The sequence below is a fragment of the Girardinichthys multiradiatus genome, chromosome 19, assembly GCF_021462225.1.
Source record: "Girardinichthys multiradiatus isolate DD_20200921_A chromosome 19, DD_fGirMul_XY1, whole genome shotgun sequence".
In the NCBI taxonomy this organism is placed as follows: domain Eukaryota; kingdom Metazoa; phylum Chordata; class Actinopteri; order Cyprinodontiformes; family Goodeidae; genus Girardinichthys; species Girardinichthys multiradiatus.
This window is the reverse complement of record NC_061811.1, coordinates 3,702,979-3,727,608: the sequence shown is the minus strand read 5'-3', so window position 1 is coordinate 3,727,608 and position 24,630 is coordinate 3,702,979. Positions and strand designations below refer to the sequence as shown.

Below are 24,630 nucleotides of genomic sequence, written 5' to 3'. Positions count from 1 at the left end.
AAGCTTTTGGATATCAGGTCATCTTTTTTTCCATCCAGTAAATTTCAATATTGGATCATCTGGGTGAACATGGTTATTCATTAACATGAACGTGTGTGTGTGTGTGTGTGTGTGTGTGTGTGTGTGTGTGTCTGTGGGAGGGGGTGTTCTTGCATTTGTTACAGTTTAGGTTTAGGGTCAGGCCATAGAAATGTGTGTGTGTGGTTGTGCATGTGTGAAGGTGGTTGGGTTTAGCAGGGCATATAAGCTGCCTGGCACCTCTGTAAAAAGCCTCAAAGTAAATGTCTTTTATTGCAACAGTATAACTTCACACCGAACATTATTTGAGAAATGTCAGCATTAATTTGAGAACATTTAGTCTTGTTTAGTGCCATCTTTGCTGTCAATAACCTTCTTTTGCCAGAGATCTTTGCACAGAAGTCCAGAGTCCTGGTTCCTCTCTGATGCTCTCAGCTCAGCCCACAGGTTTTCTGTAGGGTTTAAGTCTGGGAACCGAGATGTAAGAAGTATAAGAAGGTTGATTTTGTGTCTGTTGAGTCACTTCTGTTCTGAATCATTCTAATATTTAATGACCCAATGACGTCCCAGTTTTAGTTTCCTGGTCAAGTCCAGCAGATTTATTTTGAAAATGTTCTGATATTTCAAAATGTTCTTGATACATGAAGTGTAAAGTTGGAAGAGAAACAACCCACAGCATCACAGATCCTCCACCATACTGATTGTTGGGTATGAAGTGATATTTTTCACATATTTATCCACTTGTGGTGTTTGTTGCTGAACAGCCGGATCTCATCTTCTGGACAATTAAAGTCCAAGTAGATCTTAACAAACTCCACATATACTTTTGTGATGGTAGGAAAAACAAGATTTTTTCTTTCATGCCAAACTGATTGGTCTTGACATCTAATGGTTGCTATGGAGACATGGTGGTCCTCAGATGTCGCTCTTTGCTGCAGTTCTCGGACAGCGATCGCTGAAAATGTACCTGCTTTACTTGGTGGCGAGATAAATGTGGTTCTTGGACCAGCCAGTCTTTCAGTTACATTTATTTCATAGGGAATTATTTTGGCAATTATTCCTCAAAATTTTATTTTTTCCCCCACTAAACAAATGTACACAAATCAAAATTTTGATTTTTCTGTGTGAAATCATTCTGCTGCAATAAAAAAAATAATTTATTTTTAGGTTTTTTCACAGTTTTGCTAATAAATGTGTGGCACTATTGTGTTTTAGATGGTCTAGTTTAATAAAAACGGTTTATTTTTCCTCCGTTTGACCTGCGGTTCTTCTCTAACCTCACTTCTGTCTTTCTTCTGCACAGCTGGGCCACATCGAAGGAGATCCAATGAGAAGAGGTGCCTTCCCCGTCACGTTCGTCCACTTCATCGCCGACTGACGGATCACTCGGGTTCTCTGGAAGCATCAAAAAGTCACCGCAGCAGTGCTGCCTTCCACTGAGGACCTGTAGGGTTCCGCTCCTAAAACAGAATCTAAGGAAAACAATGAATTTACTGAATGGTCTTTGGCAATAATTGGACTTTCTTGTCGTAAACCATGTTGGAACATAATGAAGGTCATGTGAACAGTGTTTATTTCATCTCTAGAGCAGCAGTGTACAGACTAATTTAATTCTGACAACAGTGAACTTTAACAAACTACCAACTCTAAATGTGAACTTAGACAACGCAGTTTTGTAGATACATTCTTTGTAGATCTTTAGTGGCCCTCCTGTGTGGAGGATTTCCTAATGGTGCTAAATTAACCCCAGAGTGTCTCCAAGCTGCAGCCCACATGGCTCCTCCTTGTTGCTGCGTGTTGCTGAAGCCTCCATCTCATTTCAGCTGGAGGAAAAACTCTTTCTCTGACATTTGTGATGAATTTATGCTGATGCATCTTCTCTAGATGGTTTTACAAACACCGGTTTTTGTTTAGTTTAGTGAGTCTATAACAAGCATGGGCTGGAATGAGATTCAGGGTCAAACTAAATGTATCAGAATGATCAGTTTGCTTTTATTCAAAACAGAAAAGTAATAATTCCTCCTCATGCAAAATTGTTTTGACAAAGTATTACAGTTAAAATAATGTTTTCTGTTCAATATGTACGTTGTTTCTTAAGATTTCATAAATCTGTGTTTTAAAGGTTTCAGAATAATCCAGTTCAGGTTGAATAAGGCTCAAGTGTAGAGATGATCAGTTGAGGTCAGGATTTTTTAAAAGCATAGAACCTTTCATTTATCACAAACCAACACCATCAGCACCACCCTCATTAGCTAGCCACAGTGGGTGGACTGTATTTACACTGTGCTAAATTCAAGGAAGGTCAGCAAAACTCTTTCTGGCTTCAGTTGACAGAACATTTTTAGTCTGTGTGCTCATGTCGCCCACTGGTGGAATTGCACCCTCAGACAAGAGCTACATCACCAACGGCTCGTAAATTTGTCTGGCTATGAGCTCAGGTTGACACTACATGTAGCTTTCCATCTATAGTTTTAAGAAGAGATAGAAAACGTCAAGTAGCCTTCATTGAGCCAGCTGACCACCAGTGTGCAGCAACAGGTGGAGTAGGGACAGCCCTGCCTTACTTTACGCTCCATACAGGCGGAGAAAACCTCTTTCTCTAGTGTTTTCTCTTGCTTTTCTTTGAAAGAACTTTAAACCATAGGAGAACATTTGAGCTGTTTTGGAACATTGATACAAGTAACTGGCCCACACCTGGTTTCCACAGGTAACTGGCCCACACCTGGTTTCCACAGGTAACTGGCCCACACCTGGTTTCCACAGGTAACTGGCCCACACCTGGTTCCCACAGGTAACTGGCCCACACCTGGTTTCCACAGGTAACTGGCTCACACCTGGTTTCCACAGGTAACTGGCCCACACCTGGTTTCCACAGGTAACTGGCCCACACCTGGTTTCCACAGGTAACTGGCTCACACCTGGTTCCCACAGGTAACTGGCCCACACCTGGTTTCCACAAGTAACTGGCCCACACCTGGTTCCCACAGGTAACTGGCTCACACCTGGTTTCCACAGGTAACTGGCCCACACCTGGTTTCCACAGGTAACTGGCTCACACCTGGTTCCCACAGGTAACTGGCCCACACCTGGTTTCCACAAGTAACTGGCCCACACCTGGTTCCCACAGGTAACTGGCTCACACCTGGTTTCCACAGGTAACTGGCCCACACCTGGTTTCCACAGGTAACTGGCCCACACCTGGTTTCCACAGGTAACTGGCCCACACCTGGTTTCCACAGGTAACTGGCCCACACCTGGTTTCCACAGGTAACTGGCCCACACCTGGTTTCCACAGGTAACTGGCTCACACCTGGTTTCCACAGGTAACTGGCTCACACCTGGTTTCCACAGGTAACTGGCCCACACCTGGTTTCCACAGGTAACTGGCCCACACCTGGTTTCCACAGGTAACTGGCTCACACCTGGTTCCCACAGGTAACTGGCTCACACCTGGTTTCCACAGGTAACTGGCCCACACCTGGTTTCCACAAGTAACTGGCCCACACCTGGTTCCCACAGGTAACTGGCTCACACCTGGTTTCCACAGGTAACTGGCCCACACCTGGTTTCCACAGGTAACTGGCCCACACCTGGTTTCCACAGGTAACTGGCCCACACCTGGTTTCCACAGGTAACTGGCCCACACCTGGTTTCCACAGGTAACTGGCCCACACCTGGTTTCCACAGGTAACTGGCTCACACCTGGTTTCCACAGGTAACTGGCTCACACCTGGTTTCCACAGGTAACTGGCCCACACCTGGTTTCCACAGGTAACTGGCTCACACCTGGTTCCCACAGGTAACTGGCTCACACCTGGTTTCCACAGGTAACTGGCCCACACCTGGTTTCCACAAGTAACTGGCCCACACCTGATCTCTGCTTCACTCTGTTGTTTTTTTGTTGTTGTTTGTTTTTTAAGTCAGAGGCTAACTGTTAGTCATGCTGCTTGTTATGTTCATAATAAATGATGAAGGTCTTTGGTTCTCATCCGTCTTATGAAAGGAATGAGATGTTTGTGTAGGAGCTGATCATCTGCACAGAATAAGCTGCAAGTTAAAAGAAGAGATTTAAAACATATGTGGGAATGTGAAGTAAAGTGGGAGTTACTGTTGCCTTTAAGAAGATGGTAACAGGCTGCTAACTTTATATCAAGCCTAAAACCCTCTACACAACCAGCAGGTCAGACAGGAAGGTCCTCAAGGTTTGGGCTCCTGAGATGTAGAAAGATGCTTTTAAAATACAGTGTAATTAACTTCATTGTAGTTGCAGAGCAACATTGTGTTCATATTGTTGATATTTAATCGTTTAACCTAAGATCCGGAGCCTTCCATGGATTTGTGAATGACGAGAAGAGAAGCTGCCTCTTCAGCCAATGTAATAACTCACTGGAAACGGGATGTAGTCACCTATTTATGCAAATAGATTTGGGTTTGAGTATTTAAAAGGTTAGAGCTGTAAATGTGTTCAAGTGAACTGCGGTGATGAGCAGTTGGAAATGCTGACGCTTATGAGCTAAGTATCAATAACCTGACTCTCACAAGGGAATGGGAAATTACAACTGGAAAAATAAATTATGAAACACCATTCTATGGCCTTGTGTGATTGTTCAGAGTTTTTATCTAATTTACTGTGTAAGTAACTGCGACCCGTTTTATTAGCAAAACACTTTTCCAATGCATGAAAATAATGGATCAAGGGCTCCCTCTACTGGTGAGTATTCAAAAATGCACACATCACTTTTTGGAGGGAAAAATCACATTTCTGAGCAGACAAATCCAGGACCACAGTTAAAATGTCAAGTGTCTTTTAAGGACGACAGACCCAAACCCCAATAAATGCATTTACAATGCTTTGCCCCCCTAGAACTGTGACCCATCACAACCACAAACTTACATGTATTTTATTTGAATTGTATACAAGTAGAGAGGAAATGTTTTTAGATGTGGGTTTAAACGCGTCTGAAAAGCGTGTGTACAATGTAAACTGAGGCTAAATGCAGATGTTCTGTGAAGGCCTCAGAGGTTTAATAGAGAACAAACTGCATCATGAATAGAAAGGAACAGAGCAGACTGCTCAGGGAGCACATTTAACATCTCTGAACACCTCCACAGTGAAACGTGGCAGCAGCATCATGCTGTGGGGTGGCTTTTGGTTAACATGGATAGAAAAGCTGAGCAAAACGGAAGAAACCCTGTTGGAGACTTAAACAAAATATGAGACTGGGGTGGAGGTTCACCTTCCAGCAGGGCAACCCTAAACATACAGCCAGAACTACTATGGGACGGTTCATATCAAAGCATATTCATGTTAGTATGGCCTAGTCAAAGTCTAGAACTAAATCCAATTGAGAAACTGTGGCAAGACTTGAATACCGACAGACGCCCCCCATCCAATCTGACTGAGGTTTAGCTTTTTGCAAAGATAAACAAGCAACAAAAAGTCTGTAGATGTTTAAAGCAGGAGAGATGTGCAGCAAAACATGGCTCCTGGTTCAGGGGGTCTTTATAAATGCATGCCATTATTTTAATGAATCGGTTTACAGATACGTGTATATTTATATGCAAAGAAGGGCAATATTAAGTGATGTGTGAAGGCTTATTGTATATAAATGCATTTAATTTATTAAATCCAAAATCACAATGATCACTCATAATCCCACATATAAAACACCACTTCAAATGGTTTATTTTATTTTCACATTTTGAACAGAACCAACGTGGAACAGACACCTGGAGGTCCACCTGTAGAGGTCCTCCAGAACTGTAAACAATGTCCAGCCTACATCTTCTACATGCAAATAAATGCAAGAAATAAACAGTTTCTCAGAAAACCTGCAGATATTAATACTGGAATCAAAACAAACCAAAAAAAAAACAAGGATTTGGTACCAAAAGTTTCACCAGATAATTATATCAAAGGTTAATTAAAAAATGTACAAAAGTAAGAGGTTTCAAAATGGATGCAGCTGTGAAAAAGTGACTTTGTACCAATACTGTCATGAGCTCACTAAAGTAACACGTGATAATCATTTCCTCACAGAGGAGCATCCTTTTAATTTGTCGTACCATGTTGTCTTGGTGCCAATTTAATGCCTCCCATTAATTAAAATCTATGTTGACATAAAGACGTACAGATGGGCTGGAGCATTTTGTACCGTTTAGTATCTTAATTTAGGTGAAGTGGGAATTAATCACTTTTTAGAAATGCTACACGTCGCTGTCTTTAAATGCTTTTTGCTGTTTATTCTGAAATCATAAAATGAAAAATAAAAATGAATTTAATTCGGAAAAAACTTACTTGGCTCCGCTGGAGCCTCTGCTGGAGAAGGATGGTACTGCAGACCACAGATTGGGTAACATATTTAAATCTCAGTACAGATGCACCAGCTGCTCCATCCAGCCTGGATGTTGTTTCTTAAGCATCAGTGGTGCTACAAAGCAGGTCTATACTGGGTATACTGGGTAAGTAATTTTAAGCTGGCAGCTGATTGGTGTAGAAACGGGTTATGTTGAGGTGAAGCAACACCTGTAAAGCGTGGTTTCAGGGTTTGTTTGATGTCAGAGCGCAGTCGAAAGAAGCTGACAGCACCTTGCAGATGGACTGAGCTTGCTCCTGTTCAGACACACAGAGATGGAGAGGAAAGGTGGATCAGGTGATGGGGAACATGAACCTCAACAGGTGGTTGTCTGGATTTCAACTTTAATATTTATGACCTCATGGGTCTGACACTTACTGAGCTGCTGCACTGGTACACCCAGATGCTGCACTCCTCTTGTTTTGTGTTGGCGGTTTTCAGAGCTAGCAGGTTCTTCCCCGCTCCCAGGCCGTCATCGTAACACAGCATGCGCACTATCAAGTAAAGAGGGTGTCGATGCAGCACGTCCTGTCCAGACGAAATAACAAATTCACTAAACTAGACAAATCCCTGCCAGTACTTAATTATCAGCCTGCACAACACATGTAAGAAAGCTAAACTAATGGTCATTTACTCTCCACACCAAAGAATTGCTGTGCTACTCACACATTGGTCCACTGATGCCACTTTGACGCCATACTTGGACACTCCCAGGACCATCTCCTCATCTCCAGGAACAAAGGGCAGTTTTCCATCTTGCTGTAAAGAAATGCAGGATATTTAGAAATGAACGGGTTAAGCAACATACTCATGACATCTCAATAAAATTAAAAAACATCAAATATAATCTATATGATCATAACAAACAGATTGATTTATTTCAGGTATTTCTCTTTTGATGATTTTTGCTCAGTAATGAAAACCCAAACTTTTTTCATTCGCTTGAAATATATCCCTGTGTGTAATGAATGAGCTTTACTTTTAGAATAGAATTTCCAAAATAACTTTAGTTTTTAAGATATTTATTTTTACGTAGCAGCCCCAGTAGGACGTCCCTCTGTGTCTTACCTGAGCAGCATCAATGTAACTGATGAGGTCCAGAGGTTCCTGGAGGGTCTTGCTCATCTCAAACTGCAGGTTCTCAATGGATCCGACGTATTTAACCCGGAACTCTGCGCATGTTTCAGACGTGTTGTTTCCTACAGGCAATAACACTTTCTGTTAGCAGGGGGAGGGCTGAGTTACAGCTCATTTTAACTGCGGTCCCTCTGACCTGAGCTCTTGTTGGAATCTGTATCAAGGCTGGCAACAGTGCTGGATCTGGACAGTCCTCCCAAGCTGGAGTCAACAGACTGTAAAGCAAGAAGAGCTGCGTTAAAACAGCACAACGAGCTGTGGTTGAGATATAACTGAGAGGGTGGTCTCTTTGTGCCTTGCTCTTGGTGCTGATCTCACTGCTCTGTGAGCTGCTGCTGCTGTGCCGCTTCTTGACTTTCCGAAACATCCTTCACCATGACAACCGCATCCAGAGCCTCAGGCCTACTGACCTGGATCACAACAGAGCAAACATTTAAACAGCAGATTATGGAACTAGATCATTTCAGAAGAAAAGTTCATGCTGTAGCTCCAAGAATGTTGTTGTGCTTTAGACCTCTAAGACAATTCATAACAAGCTCCAGATAACTAAATTATAAGTTACAAACATGTAAAAAAAAAAAAAGGCATCGTGCAAATTCATTCACACACCTTTAATGTTTCACGTTTTGTCTTGTTAGACCAAACAATAGGAAGTTATTTTATTGGGATTTTATGACAGACCATCTGAATGTGGTCAACAATCATGATCTGGATTTAAAATGTTTTTACAAATAAAAATCTGCAAAGTGTGTGGAGTGCATTTGAAGTTAGTTTCTACAACAACATCGCAAGCTTTGAACATCTCCCAGAGCTCTGTTCAATCCATCATCTAAACATGGAGAGAGGATGGACCAACTGCAGACCTACCAAGACACGGAGGTCCACCTAAACTGGCTGGGCATGGAGAGCATTAATCAAAGCAGCCAAGAAGCCAATGGTTACTCTGGAGGAGCTGCAGAGGTCATGCACTTCACAAATCTGTCCTTTATGGAAGAGTAGCAGGTATAAAGCAATTGTTGAAAGACAGCCATAAAATGTCCTGTTTGCAGTTTGGCACAAACCCATGTAGGGAACACCACAAACACTTGGAAGAAGATGCTTTGCTCAGATGAGGCCAAAATGAACTTTCCAGCCTACAAGCAAAATATTATTTCTGCAGGACCCTGAACCCACCATGCCCACTGTATAACATGGTGGTGGAGGATCATGCTATGGGGATGTTTTTTTTTCTCAGCAGGGTCAATCCTGGAAAAATAACCAATTAAAAGCTGTAAAAGCTTTGAAACCGAGGTTCATCTTTCAGCAGGACAAAGACCCTCAACATACAGCTAGAACTACAATATTCATGAGTCAGAATGGCCTAGTCAAAGTCCAGACCTAAGTCCAACTTGGAATCTTTGGTGAGACTTGAAACTCGATGTCCACAGACACTCTCCATCTAATTTGACTGAGCTTACGTGATTTTGCTCAGATGAAGAAGCAGAAATATAACTCTAGGTGTGCATCTTATTTAGAGGTATCAGAGTAAATGGGGGTTAAATACAAACGCACGCCACACTTTTTAGATTATTTTGTAAATAATATGAAGACCACGTGTTATTTTCTTCTTCTTCCAAGTATGCACTACTTATTGTTGACACACAAGGCTGGAAACGGATGTTGTCTGAACACCTGCACATCCGTAGCAATTATTTCATCTCTGTACCGACAGAGGAAATTAAATATTCAGCAGAAGACAGAAATAAATCCCGCCTGAGTGGACCAGTGATGGACCAGAACCAACAGGTTACAGAGCATCATGTAGAGAGCAGCTCTGAGCTGCAACACGGTCGCTTTCTAAATGAAACTCTTCCTTTTATTCAGCGTCAAACAGCTGAGACTCTGTAATAACAGAGACATCTCCGGGTCTAAGCTGGGTTGGAGACAGCTCACCTGTTCGTACCGCCGAACCGCCGAATGTTTGTCTTCTTTCAACTCGTCTCCAGTTCGACTCTTCGGTTCCTCTTTGAGCCGACACCCAAACCCGCCTTAAAGGGGACTCAACCAGACACTCGCTCCAGAAATCAAAAAGAAATAAACAATTATTCAATTTAAAATTAAACGACTAGAGTTGGAATTACTGCCATTATTTACAGACCAAAGAAATCTTGTTTGACTAAAATCTAAACCTATGAACGCGAAGCCAGCATTGTACGGAACTGTCTTTAAAAAAGTGTTGTTTCCAGACGGACCCTCGGCCACCTTGTTCATTTATTATGTTGGAATGAGCGATTTTATTTTTTATATAATTTCACATATTTAACCCGCATAATTAAAATAGTATGGCTACGAAACGAAAAGTAGATATGGTCGTCCCGGCTGAGGAAAGCGACCAGCTCCTAATTCGTCCTCTGTGAGTTAATATCCAATAAATTACATTTTCACCAACTGTTCTTATTCCTTAAATAAAATCGCATCAGAAAAATGAACCTTTGAACTGATATTTCTTCTCATGCTACAGAGGAGCTGGTCAGGAGGTTGGGAGGTCTTGTATTATCCTGGAGTTCAAAGGGAGGAAAATAATGGTGAGAATGACTTCATAAGAACAAGCACCGAAAATGTTCAGGAAAATTCAAAACTAATTACAAGACGAGATTTAATAGTCAACCTTGTTTTGTTTTAAAAACATGTCTCTATAAAATAAGGATTAATCAAAATCGCTTTATTTTTCATGTCCCTGCCTCAATCCCACTAATAATAAGAAGCGCTGCTCTTTACGCATAACGTACATTTTTCTGTTTTCACCGTCAGTGCTGCCCTCTAGTGGTCAATGGTCCTCAGGGCCTACATGTTTGGCGTTTCCTTTCTGCAACCTTAAATGAACAGGTGATTAACAGGCTTCTGCAGCTCTTGATGGCTGAAACACTGTTCTAGTCCATTCGAGACAGTGCAATAACTGTACAGAGCCATTTTGGTTGCCTGCAGTTTGTTGCAAAGGTATTTTCTGATAAACTTCAACATAGTTTGCTCGGGTTTTATGCATTAGACCAATCCATTATCTGACAATAAAAAGAGTATGGCACAACTGCAGAACATGGCTGTCCACCCAAAATGACTGACCAGACAGGGGGCATTAATCAGAGAAGCAACCAAGAGGCCCATATAAACACCGTAGGAGCTGCAGAGATCCATAGCTCAGGTAGGAGAATCTGTTGACTGGACAAAGTAGTCATGCAGGCCATAAACCTGGCCTTTACTCATGAGTGGCAAGACAAGAGCCATAAAAAGTTATGTACAGAACGCAGATACGTGTGGAAGATGATCCTGTGGTAAAATGGGAACAAAACTAAACTTTTTGGCCTGCGTTTAAAACAGTGCATGGCACATCATCCTGAATACACCACCCCCTGTGTAAATAATAATGTTAGCATCATCATACAACACTCTTAAACAAGCAGCCAGAGCTACGGTGAAATAGTTTAGATCAGATTATACTCATGAGTCAGAATGGCCTAGACTTAAATCCAACCGAAAATCTGTGGCAAGAGTACATACTGCAGTGTACTGGTTTACAGTGGTGTAGATCAGGGGTCTCAAACTCAAAGGCTTGTGTTCTGCAGCCTAAATACACCCAAATGAAAGAATTAGAACTTGACAGCATGAGGCAATTCAAGCATTTAGGGGTGTTGAACCGGGGACACAGCTACCCACGAGGAATGAGTTTCAGACCACTGGTGTAGATCAAAGCATATTCATGTGACAAAGGCTCTGAGTTTTTATGTCCAGTGGTACAATCCTTTAAGGTTTATCCGGGTGAAATCACTATAGTAAACAAGAAAGTTAAGACTCTCAACTCTAATTAGCTACATTAAATCTGAAAACTCAGAAGAACATACAGAGAAAAACTTGTTATAAACCTCTGTTGAGGAAATCTTGGTGTTGAAATAAACAGAGGACTGTTTGTATTTATCAGCTGGACTGTGGCATTCATCCAGGTTTAGAGGGAATGGATGCTCTTCCCTATATAGACCTGATTGACCCAGCTGAGATTGACCTCCTCCTCATCAGCCAGTGAGTCTTCCCTCTCCTTTTTCTCTTCCTTCAGCATTTAACCGTCATAAAATCTTGAGATTTTCCTCCACACGTATCACCCAGACCTTTGATTGTAATCTCCTGGTCAGATTAAAGTTATTCTCGTTATATTCTAGAAAATTAGACACTAGTAATTTGAGGTTTATCCGCATGTTTTGTTATCAGTTTTCATTTGGATCACTGCGGAGCTCTGCCCTGGTTCCTCCAGAAGACAAGTTTTAAGGGGCGGACCTTCATGACCCACGCCACCAAGGCTATCTACCGCTGGCTGCTGTCAGACTACGTCAAAGTCAGGTTGGCACAGCAATGCTATGTTACTACGTTACAGTTCCTTGCAAACCTATTTAACCCCTAGACCAACATAAAGTAGCACATATTGTTAAGTGAATGGAGAGAGGCACATTTTTGTTATCGTAGTCAGCCCTTCTTGACTCGACACCCTTTGAGGTGTAGCAAACAAAAATTGGTAAAAGAACTTTAAATATGTTTTATATTTTATATTCCTTAAAGTAACCACCTTGTGCTGTGATGACTGAAATATTAACCTTTGGCCGTCTCTCAATGAACCTCTGAGAAGTTCTTTCAGACTCTTTGGAAAACTATTTCAGGCGACCTCCTCATGAAGCTCATGGAGAGAACGCCAAGAGATCAAACCAGTCATCACAGCAAAATGAGCCTATTTGGAAGAATCTAAAATATAAAAACGTTTAGTTATTTCACGGTGGGCTGCACGGTGGCGCAGTTGGTAGCACTGTTGCCTTGCAGCAAGAAGGTCCTGGGTTTGATTCCCGGCCGGGGGTCTTTCTGCATGGAGTTTGCATGTTCTCCCTGTGCATGTGTGGGTTCTCACCGGGTACTCCAGCTTCCTCCCACAGTCCAAAGACATGCCTGTTAGGTTAATTGGTCACTCTAAATTGCCCTTAGGTGTATGAATGAGTGTGTGCATGGTTGTTTGTGTGTTGCCCTGCGATAGACTAGCGACCTGTCCAGGGTGTACCCTGCCTCTCGCCCATAGACTGCTGGAGATAGGCACCAGCTTCCCCGTGACCCACTATGGAATAAGCGGTAGAAAATGACTGACTGACTAGTTATTTCACACTTTTTATTTTCTACATAATTCCATGTGTGTTCATTCACAATTTTGTTGCCTTTAGTGAGAATCTACAATGTAAATAGTCATGAAAAGAAAGAGACCTATTAAGTAAGAAAGTGTATCTAAAATATTTGAGCGGTAGTGTAAATGTAGGTATTTAGTATGCCAAGGAGGCTTAATTAGACATAACTTTGACACTCGATGGCAGAAAAGTGCTTCCAATACCATCCTTGGTGTGTGTAGAATATGGATAAACAGGCATTAGTGGAACTCATACACCACACTGGCTGTGTGATGGTCTGAGGTGATTTTACAACCGTAGTCCACAAAGGATTATCTGGCCAATGGTGGATGTCCATGTCTTGGTAGGTCTTGGTTGGTCCATTCTCTCTCCATCTTCAGATAATGCTCTGAGAGATATTTAAAGCTTGGATATAGTTTAATAAATAATTCACTCAAAGTTGGACTCTGTTTACGTATCATAGGACTTATAAAGGCCATTGGTTTTTACTGGAATAATTTAGGATGGCAGAGGGGGCTGGATATAAATTCACATTATATTTTTAGCATTTTTATGTGTAAAAATTAAAGCCATGTATTTTTTTTGCAGTAACATCTCCGCAGATGACATGCTGTACACTGAAACTGACCTGGAGGACAGCATGGACAAGATTGAGACCATCAACTTCCACGAGGTTAAGGAGGTGGCTGGAATCAAGTTTTGGTGCTATCATGCTGGTCATGTGCTGGGAGCAGCCATGTTTATGATCGAAATAGCTGGAGTTAAGGTAAATAATACTTTTTACAGTCTGTATGGAAATGCTAGTAGAAAAAAATAAAATATTAAAGTTACAAGTTTTAATTTCTCCTTTCAAAGCTGCTGTACACAGGAGACTTCTCCAGGCAGGAAGACAGACATCTGATGGCAGCTGAGATCCCGAGTGTCAAACCTGACATCTTAATTATAGTATGACATCAGTATTACAATATCTATTACACTATAATAATACTCCAAGTTATTTTACAGTGCTGTTAAACATATTTGCTCCCTACAGATTTGTTCTGTTTTTGCTCAAATATTTCAGATCATCAAACAAATGTTATTGTCAGACAAAGAGTGAGTAAACACAAAATGCAGATTTCAAATGAGGATTTTATTTATTGAGGGGAATCAGAAATCCAAACCTAGCTGGCTATATGAGAAAAGTGATTGCCCCCTTGTTAAACGATGAATTAACTGGGATTCACCACATTTTATTTTCGCTCTAGCCTGATTAACAACAGACCCGCAGAATCAAGAAATCAATTAGAGAGAACCTGTCTGACAACATAAAGTTGTCCAAAGGCTCCAAGATCTCAAGACCAGATTAGAAACAAACAGATCTATCAGTCTGGGAAGGGTTAAAAGTCTGTTCTAAGACTTCGGGACTCCAGAGAACGACACGGGGAACCATTATCAACAGATGGAGAAAACATGTAACAGTGGAGAACCCTCTCAGGTGTGACTGACCTAACAAAACTACTCCAAGAGCTCATCAACAACTCATCCAGAAGGTCACAGAAGAACACAGAGGAACATCTAAAGCCCTGCAGGCCTCACTGACATCAGTTAAGGTCAGAGGTCATGATTTAACAATAAGAAAGAAAGACTGGGCTGAAATGGCCTCCATGGGAGAGTTTCAAGGTCAGAACCACTGCTGACCCAAAATAACATAAAAGTCCATTTACTAAAAGAAATCTTGATAATTTCCAAGATTTTTGGCAGAATATTTTGTGGAATGACGAGACAGAAGTGGACCTGTTTGGAAGGAATGTGCCCTGTTACGTCTGGCGTAAAACTAACACAGCATTTCAGGAGAAGATCATCATCACCAACGCTCAAACATGGTGGTGGTAGTGTGATGGTCCGGGACTGCTTTGCTGCTTCAGGACTTGGACGACTGCAATAAATATTGGAACTATGAATTCTGCTCTCCAGCAGAAAACCCTGAAAGAAAATGTCAGCGGGTGTGAGTGTGTGATTTTTAGCTCAACCTCACTTTGGTTCTGTAGCAGAACCAAATGATCCAAAGAACAACAGCAAGTCCAAATCTGAATAGCTCAGAAAAACAAAATTTTGGTTTTGGAGTGGCCTATTCAAAGTCTGTACTTAAATGTTATTTGGATGTTGTAGGACCTTAAACAGGCCATTCCTGCTCTAAAACCCTCCAATACGACTGAATGAAAACAATTCTGCAAAGCAGAGTGGGCCAATATTCCTCCACAGCAACGAAAGGGACCTATTGGCATTTATTGCAAACACTTGATAACAGCTGTTGGTGCTAAGGGTGCCGCAACTAGCTCTTAGGTTTATGGGGTAATTACTGTTTTACATAGGGCCAGCTTGGTTTGATAGCTTTTATACTTAACAAATAAAATCATAATTTAAAAACTGCATCTTGTATTCATTCATGTTATCTTTGTCTGATATTAAATTTGTTTGATGACCTGAAACATTTAAGTGTCACAAAAACAGCAGAAATCTGTCAGTTCAGTTATTTGCGTCTCTGTAGGAGTCGACCTACGGCACTCACATCCATGAAAAGAGGGAGGAGCGTGAGGCCCGCTTCTGTAACACGGTCCATGACATCGTGAACAGGGAGGGTCGCTGTTTGATTCCCGTGTTCGCCTTGGGACGGGCCCAGGAACTGTTGCTTATCTTGGGTTAGGAATCCCCTCTGGCTAACTCCTGCGATGCTGCATTTATTTCATTTTTATATTTAAATAGTTTTTAATGCAACCCATAATTTCTCAATCACAGAAGTCCTTGTTTTTTTGTTCTAGATGAATACTGGCAGAATCACCCAGAACTCCATGATATTCCCATCTATTACGCCTCATCTCTGGCCAAGAAGTGCATGGCTGTCTATCAGACCTACGTCAATGCAATGAACGACAAGATCCGCAAAGCCATCAACATCAATAATCCTTTCGTGTTCAAGCACATCAGCAACCTGAAGGTGGAGTGTCCTAAAGAGACCTTCTCTACTACAGTTCTGTTTATGATCCAATCTGTTTGTCCCTACCCAGAGCATGGACCACTTCGATGACATCGGCCCCAGCGTAGTGATGGCTTCTCCGGGTATGATGCAGAGCGGGCTCTCCAGGGAGCTGTTCGAGAGCTGGTGCACCGATAAGAGGAACGGAGTCATCATTGCTGGGTACTGTGTGGAGGGCACACTGGCTAAGGTCAGAGCATGGACCAAATTAATGTATTGTTCAACAGAAGGTGCAAAAAGATGGTGGTTTTTATTTTTTATAGAGAAAAATGTGAACAGTGTGGTTCACCAGCTTTGCACATCTACAGACTTAAATTTAACCCATTCTTCTTTGCAAAAAAGGTCAAGTTCAGTCAGATTTAATGCAGAGTGTTTGTGAACTGGGACGCTGGAGTCTTTGACTAGGCCATTCTAGCACAGGAGTCTGCTTTGATCTAAACCATCCCATTATATCTCCGGCTGCAGGTTCAGGCTGGTTGTCCTGCTGGAAGGTGAACCTCCACCTCAGTTTCAGGTCTTCTGCAGCCTCTAACAGATTTTCCTCCAGGATTGTGCTGGATTTAGCTCCATCCATCTTCCCATCAACTTTGACCAGCTTCCCTGTCTCCCCACAGCATGATGCTGCCACCGCCATGTTTTACTGTGCGGGTGACTTGTTCAGATTTACTTTTCCACTAAACATAACATTTTGCATTCAGGTTAAAATGTTACGTTTTTCCACTAGGTTGCATAGAATCGTATCTAGTGCTATTAGAGAGAAGGGGTGAAATACAAATGCACACCACACTTTTCAGATTTTTATTTGTAAAAAATATAAATAAATAAAAAAACAATAAAATTAACTGATATTTATGTTTGCAAGATGACAAAATGGAAATAAGTTCAACTGATATGAATAGTTTTGTAAAGCACTGCATGATGTTTTTATTGAATATATTCAATAAATGTATTCTTTAAAATTTAACACCTTTTATGACCATTTAACAGACATAGTGAACCTGTTTGAATTGTTGATGCTGAAAATCCGTTGCTCTCCATTCCTGTTTGCTCTGCAGCACATCATGTCTGAGCCAGAGGAGATCACTACAATGTCGGGACAGAAGCTGCCGCTGAAGATGTCTGTGGACTACATCTCCTTCTCTGCCCACACCGACTACCAGCAGACCAGCGAGTTCATCAGGGCCCTCAAACCGCCACACGTGGTGGGTTTGTGTTAGAAACTGTCTGTGCTCATTGTTTTCTGGAACCGTGTGGGACTGGGCTGTGTGTTTGTCCTCAGATCCTGGTTCATGGGGAGCAGAATGAGATGGCCCGTCTGAAGGCAGCGCTGATCAGGGAGTACGAGGATAACGACCAGGTTCACATCGAAGTGCACAACCCTCGCAACACAGAGGCCGTCACTCTGAACTTCAGAGGAGAGAAGCTGGCAAAGGTCCTGGGTTTGTGTTTAGCGGCCTCTGAATGACATTTTTATTTAACTTCTCAAACGGAAACTTGTCTTCACAGGTGATGGGTTCTCTGGCTGATAAGAAATGTGCTCAGGGTCAGAGGGTGTCGGGCATACTCGTGAAGAAGAACTTCAATTACCACATCCTGAATCCATCTGACCTCTCAAGTAAATGACTAGTATATTACAGGTGCATCTCAGTAAGTTGGGTTATCATTGAAAAGCTCATTCATTTCAATAATTCATTTCAAGAAGGGAAAAGCCTTTATTATATTAGTGCTTTCAGGGGAGCTGAAACAGGCTGAATGTGTGAGAAATCCCTCAAACATCTCAGAGCTGGTTACAAGCAACATCTCACTGAAGTTATTACATCCAAAGAAGGCAAGACCAGTTAGTAGGGTGTCCTAACTTTTTCCTGTTAGAAAACACATTCTTGTTCATATCTTTTAATGAAGAAAATAAGGTTAATTATCTTTGTTTATCCGTAACAGAGAAAAATAAAAACAAGATTAGAAATTAACGTGAACATTTCTTAATGAACTGTTGATTTTTGGGGTGTCCTGATTTCTTTATGACTGTGTGAAATGAATCTATATAATACATGAGTTTCACTTATTGAACTGAATCCCTGAACTAAATGAACTGTTTGATGATGATTCTGATTTACTGAGACACACCTGAAGATGTTGGGATGCTTTGTTTGTGTTTCCTTTGATTGAATAAAAATGTGTCCAAAGTGGAAGTGGGTGTAGTGTTCCTGTGGGGATCTGATGGGTCTGCTCTGTCCACAGCATACACAGAGCTGGCCATGAGCACAGTGAAACAAACCCAGGCCATCCCCTTCACCGGGCCCTACTCCCTGCTCGTCTGCCATCTGAGGAACCTCACAGGTGAGCCTTCACTCTCCTCTTTCATTCATTTGGAGGTCGTTGTTTCTTTGAGTGAACCGTTTTAGATTCACCCTGTCCTCACCGTCTGTCTCAGGGGACGTGGAAGAGCTGGACGGAACCGAGAAGAACACTTTAAAGATCTTTAAAAACATCACCTTGATCCATGAGGTTGGCATGGTGGTGCTGGAGGTGAGAGGCTGCATCAGGATTTCTAAACTAGACATCTGGTTTACACTGTGAAATAAAAATCTGGTCAATGTAGCAGATTTTACTTTAAAGCTGGATTATTGTAATAAATGTCAGCAAACAAAGCTGTTTATTTTCTCTCTCAGTGGGTAGCCAACCCTCTCAATGACATGTATGCTGATGCTGTCACCACTGTGGTGCTGGAAGTGCAGTCCAACCCAAAAGCTCAGAACGGTGAGTCAGCTATCATTGGGCTCAGTATTCAGTGCAGTGCAGAAGATCCACAGCGCAGGAGGAGAATCAGTCGGAAGGTCTTCATGGAGGGGTTGCAGGAGGAGTGTGTGGTGGAAATCTCACACTGCACATCTAATTCTCTTTCCCCATGAAGAAACATGGTGGTGGCAGCCTCATGCTGTGGGGAACCCTTTCTTCAGCAGAGATAGGGAAGCTGGTCAGAGTTGATGGAAAGATGGATGGAAGTAAATCCAGAACAATCCTGGAAGAAACCCTGTTAGAAGGTGGAGTAGACTGGGGTGGAGGTTCACCTTCCAGCAGGACAACCACCCTGAACATACAGCCAGATACAATGGGATGGTTAAGATCAAAAAGACCTAAATGCTGAATCTTTAAATCTGTGACAAGATTTGAAAACTGATGTTCACAGATGGTCTCCATCCAGTCTGACTGAGGTTAAACTATTTCATTAAGAAGAATGGAGAAAAATGTCATTCCCAGATGTCAGAAACTGGCAGAAACTTCCTGAACCCCAAAAAGACCTGCAGCTGGAACTACAGTGAAAGGTGGTTCCTCAGAGTATGGAAAGCTAAATATAAATTAGAGCTACAAAATATCACAATATGAGAGATTTTACACTCTCTGGATATGAATAATACATTTTCCCAGATGGATGGACTCTAGTGGCTGATTGGTGGGGCGTTGGTAGTTATCAGTAAATAAATAACAGTGGCAGGAAGATTTTTAGTAATAGTATCACAATCACATATTTTTCTCATATTGTGCAGCACTAAAATAGAGCCATAAATCCTCATCCTTCTTCTTCACTACATGCATTAATTTGTGTTGATCTGCCACATTAAGTCCCAATAAAATACATTAAAGTTTGTCATTGTAACGTGACAAAATGTGGAAATGTTTACGGGTCACAAATACTTCTGCATGCCTGTTAGTTGTCAATAACTGATGCTCTGAAGTCATGGCTCCTTCCTGTGTTTGATGCAGTCATGGAGACGCAGAGTGTCATTTTGGACATGGATGTCTTCCAGACCCGGTTAGAGGTTATGCTGCAGTGAGTGAAACATTAACTCTCTAGATAGGAGACATTTTTAGAAACCCGTCTGCTTTGGTAAACTCCATTTTTCCTGTCCTGTCTCTGTATCTAGGGACATGTTCGGAGAGGAGTGTGTGGATTTCAGTGATGGGAAAATCATTTCTGTGACGGTGGACGGACAGGTGATCCACATCAGCTTGGAGACACGGGTGAGAAGCTCTCAGCTGGTCAGTTAGAAACCCAGAACCGTGCACGTGTTGCAGGTTTAGCTAGCATCTACTTTTACTCCCTGCAGTCTGTTTACTCTGAGGACGATGCCACAGAGGACGAGTCCCTGAGAGAGATGGTGGAGCTGGCAGTGCAGCGGCTCTATGACGCCCTGAACCCGGTGGTCTGACGGTGCCGATGGGCCTCCTGCTGTGCTGATCAGTTTCCATCCAGAAAACTAAAACCAGAACTACTTTAGAAGAGAAGAATAAGCTAAATAGTTTTAATCTTTTAGTCTGTTGATGTAAAAGCACTTTAAGTTAACTGTATTTGTCTGTAGATTCTGGAGTTTTTATCTCTCCCCTACAAATAAACAGCAATTTGACTGAATATTAAACCGCACTAAATGTTTGCCTTCATTGCATTTTTATTTGAACGTTGATAAAAAGAGAAGCTGTATGGAAAGTTACGAGCTGAACAAGCCGTTTGGATGATTTCAACATAAACAACATCTGCAACAAACTTTCCTCCGAGGCGAAGGCTGTTTCTTCTGAATCTACTCGCATCTTTTTAAATTTGTCAGTTAATGTTTCCGTCTCATTTTCTGCATCTTGTCAGATAACAATGAGCTGTTTGAAGAAGGGGAAAACACAGTACCTCACATTTGTTAGTACACCCTTCACATTTTTGTAAATATATTTGCTGTCCTCTCCAAATAAGTCAACACATTAATGTCTAAACTTCTAGCAACAAAAATGAGTACACCCCTAAGTAAAAATATCCAAATTGTGTCCAAAGTGTCAATATTTTGTGCGGCCAACATTATTTAAAATCACTGCCTAAACTCTCCTGGGCCAGGAGTTTACTGGAGGTTCTCTGCAATGTTCTTCCTCTCCTACATGACAGCATGAGGGAGGTGGTATATGTTGGAGACCTTGCGCTCCTCCACGTTCTGCTAGAGGAAGCCCCACAGATGCTCAATAGGGTTTGGGTCTGGAGACATGCTTGGCATATCCAGCACCTTCACCTTCAGTTTCTTTAGCAAGGCAGTGGTCGTCTTGGAGGTGTGTTTGAGGTCATTGTCATGTTGGAATACTGCCCTGTGGTCCAGTTTCTAAAGGGAGGAGATCAAGTTCTGCTTCAGGACATGTTGGCATTCATGGTTCCCTCAGTGAGCTGTAGCTTCCCACAGCCAGCAGCACTCATGCAGCCCCAACCATGACACTACCACCACCACGATTGGCTGTAGGCAGGACGCACTGATCTTTGTGCTCCTTGCCTGGTTGCCACCACATATGCTTGACTCCATCTGAACCAAATAAGTTTTTCTTGGTCTCATCGGAACACGGGACATGGTTCCAGTGATCCATATCCTTAGTCTGCTTGTCTTCAGCAAACTGTTTACAGGCTTTCTTGTGCATCATCTTTAGAAGATGTTTCCTTCTGGGATGACAGCCATGCAGACCAGTTTGATGCAGTGTGCAGCGTATGGCCTGAGCACTGATAGGCTGACCCCTTCGACCTCTGCAGCAATGCTGGCAGCACTCATACGTCAGTTTCAAAAGAAAACATCTGGATATGACGCTGAGCGCGTGCACTCAACTTCTGTGGTCGACCATGACGAGGCCGGTTCTGAGAGGAACCTGTCCTGTTCAACCTCTGTATGGTCTTGGCCACCGAGCTGCAGCTCGGTTTCAGGGTGCTGGCAATCTTCTTATACCCTAGGCCATCTTTATGCACTTCAGATTCTCAGAGAGTGAGAACACCAATATTGACACACCTGCTCCCCATTCACACCTGAGACCTTGTAAAACTAACATGTTACATGACATGAGGTAAAATGCTAATTGGGCCCAATTTGGACATTTTATTATTTTGAAGGGACAGCAAATGTACACTGTAACACAAGCTGTAAACAGGCTACTTTACATTATATCAAAGTGCTGTCCTATGAAAAGATAAAATATTTACAAAAATGGGATGTACTTACTTTTGTGAGATACTGTACTGTCTAAGTAACGTTTATTTTGAAGGCGTTTGGAATATCTACCTAAAATGTGTGACCTGCAGAAGTATTCAGAGGCCTTGAACCTTTCCACATTTTTGTCACATTACAACCACAAACTGGTTTTAGGTGGGATTTTACGTGACAAACCAACACAACGTTCTGCATATTTGTTCACTGGAATCAAAACGATCAAATCAGAAAAGTGTGGCGTGCATTTGTATTCAGCCATCTTTACTGGATACGCCCAAATACAATCCAGTACAACCAGTTACTATAAGTTAGTATTAAATGGTCAAAGACATCAGTAGTGCTTAAAGGTTTTTAAATATCTGGAACAATAGAACATTTATCATTTACAGTGAGAATGAAAGGCACATCCCTCAGAATGACAATCTGATAATCAGCCTTACAGTCAGTCCAATCCCGCATTTAAAAGATTTCTAGATTCATTACAATCCTGCATCCATTTCATAGTTAGACATTGAATTAAAAATTTAATCTGCATGGACACATGACTTAATGAAAGCCAAACAGTTGAAATAATCCATCCAATGCTGTGAATCAAGCCCCAAGATCCAGGAATCCCAACCACCAAACTTCCTAAAGTTAAACAGGTTTAAATACCAATTAGGTGGAAATTATGATGTTCCTGAACCCAACAGTTTTCTATCAAAGTGCAAAGTTATAACTGATTTATTACAGCAAAACAAGTTTTTTTTTCACTGAATAAATGTCATGAAGATAAGTTTTGAACCAACATATTTAAACCACTGTTTTTTTTCTTCTTTAAAGTTAGGATTTTCATAGTCATTCAGTCAATTCTCCATTTAGTATCTTTGCAGTTTTGGTTGTTTTGTACCCAACTCGGGTATGAAAAGAATCCCTCTTCCACAGGACATTCCCGACCCACCTGACCTCTGTGATTTAAAAATTATTTCTCTTATGAACTCAGAGTCTAATCTGAGGAAATCTGGTTGTGTGTCTCTAGTAAATAAAATCTACCAGCAGAAGGTCAGTTATTTTGGTTTAATCAGGGTTCATATACTGTGAAATGGACCAAACAGGGATCAGGACCAAAATAAACAGAAATAAGGTGAGAAACACAGTCTTCAGAAAATATTGTACAAATAAACTGAATTATATAAGAGATTTGAGTATTTTCTGATTCTTTGCAGCTGAAATATATGAGAAATGCCTAACTAGCAAGATAGAAAACTGGTAATTAGTTGCTACATGCGTGGGTAGGTAATGGTTTGTTCACAGATAAGAAATGGAGGTTGTAAGGATACAATGGCACTGCATAGGTGACATGGGTTTATGAAGGGAGTCATTAAGACCTCTGATCAAACCCAAAAAACTCTGAGCGACCTCTGAGGACAGATACTTATTGGAATCTGATAACCGCACCTCCTTATGACCTGAAACCATTGGTTGTATAAGTGGGTACGAACTGACATAGAGTCGCCATGAAACATCCAGAAGGTGATCAAGTGTCTCAACGACCAACACTACAGCATGTCGCTCCGGGTCATTTGAGTTAAAGTAGAAACGAGCAGCAGCCAGTTTTAATTCATCCTTCTAACTCTTTTCACTGACTTGTGCTCATTAAAATGACCACGGCGAACACCAGCAGCATCCCAACTCCGATCTCCATCATCCTGCCCAGTTTTCCTTCTCCGATGCTGGTCTGCTTCGTCTTCAGCATCTCCTCCTTTCGGACTCGGATGTCTCTCTGTCTCTGCAGCTGGTCGCTGTAGTGGGCTTTGTAGAACTTATCAAAGTCAAAGACTCTTTCTCTGAAGTCTTTGCCCATCACCGACCGCCTGCTCCCGGTCTGCTGCTCGGCTTGGCCCCCAGAGGAGGCCCCGGTGGTGGGCCTGGCTCTGGCAGTGAGGTCCGACAGGCGTAAGAGGCCCCTGTCGTATTTCTTCCGAAGAGCCTTGTTGCCCAGAACCATGTAGGCCTCGCTGATCTCTGAGAAGCGCTCAGTGGCTTTCTCGCTGCCGGAGTTCCTGTCTGGATGGAAGATGAAGGACTGCTTGTAGTAGGCAGTTTTGATTTGGGCTTGGGTGGCGGTGGGTGAGACCTCTAGGATATCATAGTAGCCGGTTTTGGTTCTGTACAGGGGCTCAGATGTGGATGTGTCGACACTGTAGTTCCTGATCATAATATACTGAGGATATCCAGTATCCAAATGGACTCTACATGGACTCTGAATGCGGGAAAAGAGTGATAAAGTCCTCCAGAACTTATCACGGCACCGATACTGAGGAACATTTTGCTTAGAAAGTTCTACCAGAGTTCTTTTTGAAAATAAATCCTTCTTAAGTCCAGGATAACAGTGTTTTTTAGGCTTGTTTACGTTCTCCACACCGGCTTCACCTCCGCCCAGCAGCTGGCTCACCTTTGACCCGTCCCGGTAACTCTCAGCAGCTGTCCGAACCGCGGCTTTTTCAGCTCTGTTCCGCTCACAGTTTTTAATGTCATCGAACAGAAACCCAGCGGACAGAGAGGCAACCTCTGTTCCGTGTTGGATTCGGTTCTCCAGAACGTACCATTTAAACACTTTATGTCCGAATTCATACGCTCTCCTTCCCGCACACTCCCTGACCTCCGCCATGTTTCCTGGAGTTGATGGGAGGTATGTGGGGTGTTTTAACCACAGCGCCCCCAGTGGTCAGTTGGAGAAAACACGACCCAAGAAAATACCGAGCAGGCAAAATATTATGACCACTGACCGGTGAATAGAGTGGCAATTTTTTTTTTTTTATCATAATGACTGTTAGTGGCTAATAAATAGTTAATTAACTGAAGTATTAATAAGTGCTAATAATGATATAATTATTAAATAACTGCCATTCACTCATTGTGCTTATTTTAATTATACGAGT

The 24,630-nt window shown here is 42.1% G+C and overlaps 4 protein-coding genes across 5 annotated transcripts in view; 2 read left to right on the top strand and 2 right to left on the bottom strand.

Annotated features, from left to right (window-relative positions):
- asap2a (ArfGAP with SH3 domain, ankyrin repeat and PH domain 2a) overlaps positions 1 to 4,603 on the top strand; it is a 74,157-nt gene extending 69,554 nt beyond the window's left edge. For both annotated transcript variants that reach the window (XM_047392855.1, XM_047392856.1), the window contains one exon: positions 1,322 to 4,603. In XM_047392855.1, coding sequence (XP_047248811.1) covers positions 1,322 to 1,396 — 75 coding nt within the window. In that variant the 3' untranslated portion in view covers positions 1,397 to 4,603. The remainder of the gene's footprint in view (positions 1 to 1,321) is intronic.
- Positions 4,604 to 5,681: 1,078 nt separating this feature from the next.
- On the bottom strand, positions 5,682 to 9,577 carry itgb1bp1 (integrin beta 1 binding protein 1). The gene is made up of 7 exons (XM_047392858.1): positions 9,444 to 9,577; positions 7,807 to 7,921; positions 7,648 to 7,726; positions 7,443 to 7,573; positions 7,041 to 7,133; positions 6,753 to 6,902; positions 5,682 to 6,631 (listed from the first exon to the last, which is right to left on the bottom strand). Exons 2-7 carry the CDS (start codon positions 7,876 to 7,878, stop codon positions 6,560 to 6,562), a joined length of 597 nt encoding a protein of 198 aa, XP_047248814.1. The 5' UTR covers positions 7,879 to 7,921; positions 9,444 to 9,577; the 3' UTR covers positions 5,682 to 6,559.
- Positions 9,578 to 9,707: 130 nt separating this feature from the next.
- LOC124884845 (cleavage and polyadenylation specificity factor subunit 3) lies at positions 9,708 to 20,138 on the top strand. The gene is made up of 18 exons (XM_047392857.1): positions 9,708 to 9,903; positions 10,012 to 10,075; positions 11,464 to 11,561; positions 11,748 to 11,876; positions 13,286 to 13,463; positions 13,553 to 13,642; positions 15,228 to 15,378; positions 15,499 to 15,674; positions 15,745 to 15,903; positions 16,769 to 16,915; positions 16,993 to 17,145; positions 17,220 to 17,328; positions 17,952 to 18,050; positions 18,145 to 18,239; positions 18,383 to 18,470; positions 19,476 to 19,542; positions 19,637 to 19,733; positions 19,820 to 20,138. The coding sequence occupies exons 1-18, from the start codon at positions 9,833 to 9,835 to the stop codon at positions 19,919 to 19,921; spliced, it is 2,073 nt and encodes a 690-aa protein (XP_047248813.1). The 5' UTR covers positions 9,708 to 9,832; the 3' UTR covers positions 19,922 to 20,138.
- Positions 20,139 to 22,044: 1,906 nt separating this feature from the next.
- On the bottom strand, positions 22,045 to 24,389 carry LOC124855475. The gene has a single exon (XM_047345375.1). The coding sequence runs from the start codon at positions 24,357 to 24,359 to the stop codon at positions 23,328 to 23,330; it is 1,032 nt and encodes a 343-aa protein (XP_047201331.1). The 5' UTR covers positions 24,360 to 24,389; the 3' UTR covers positions 22,045 to 23,327.
- Between the last annotated feature and the right edge of the window lie 241 nt (positions 24,390 to 24,630).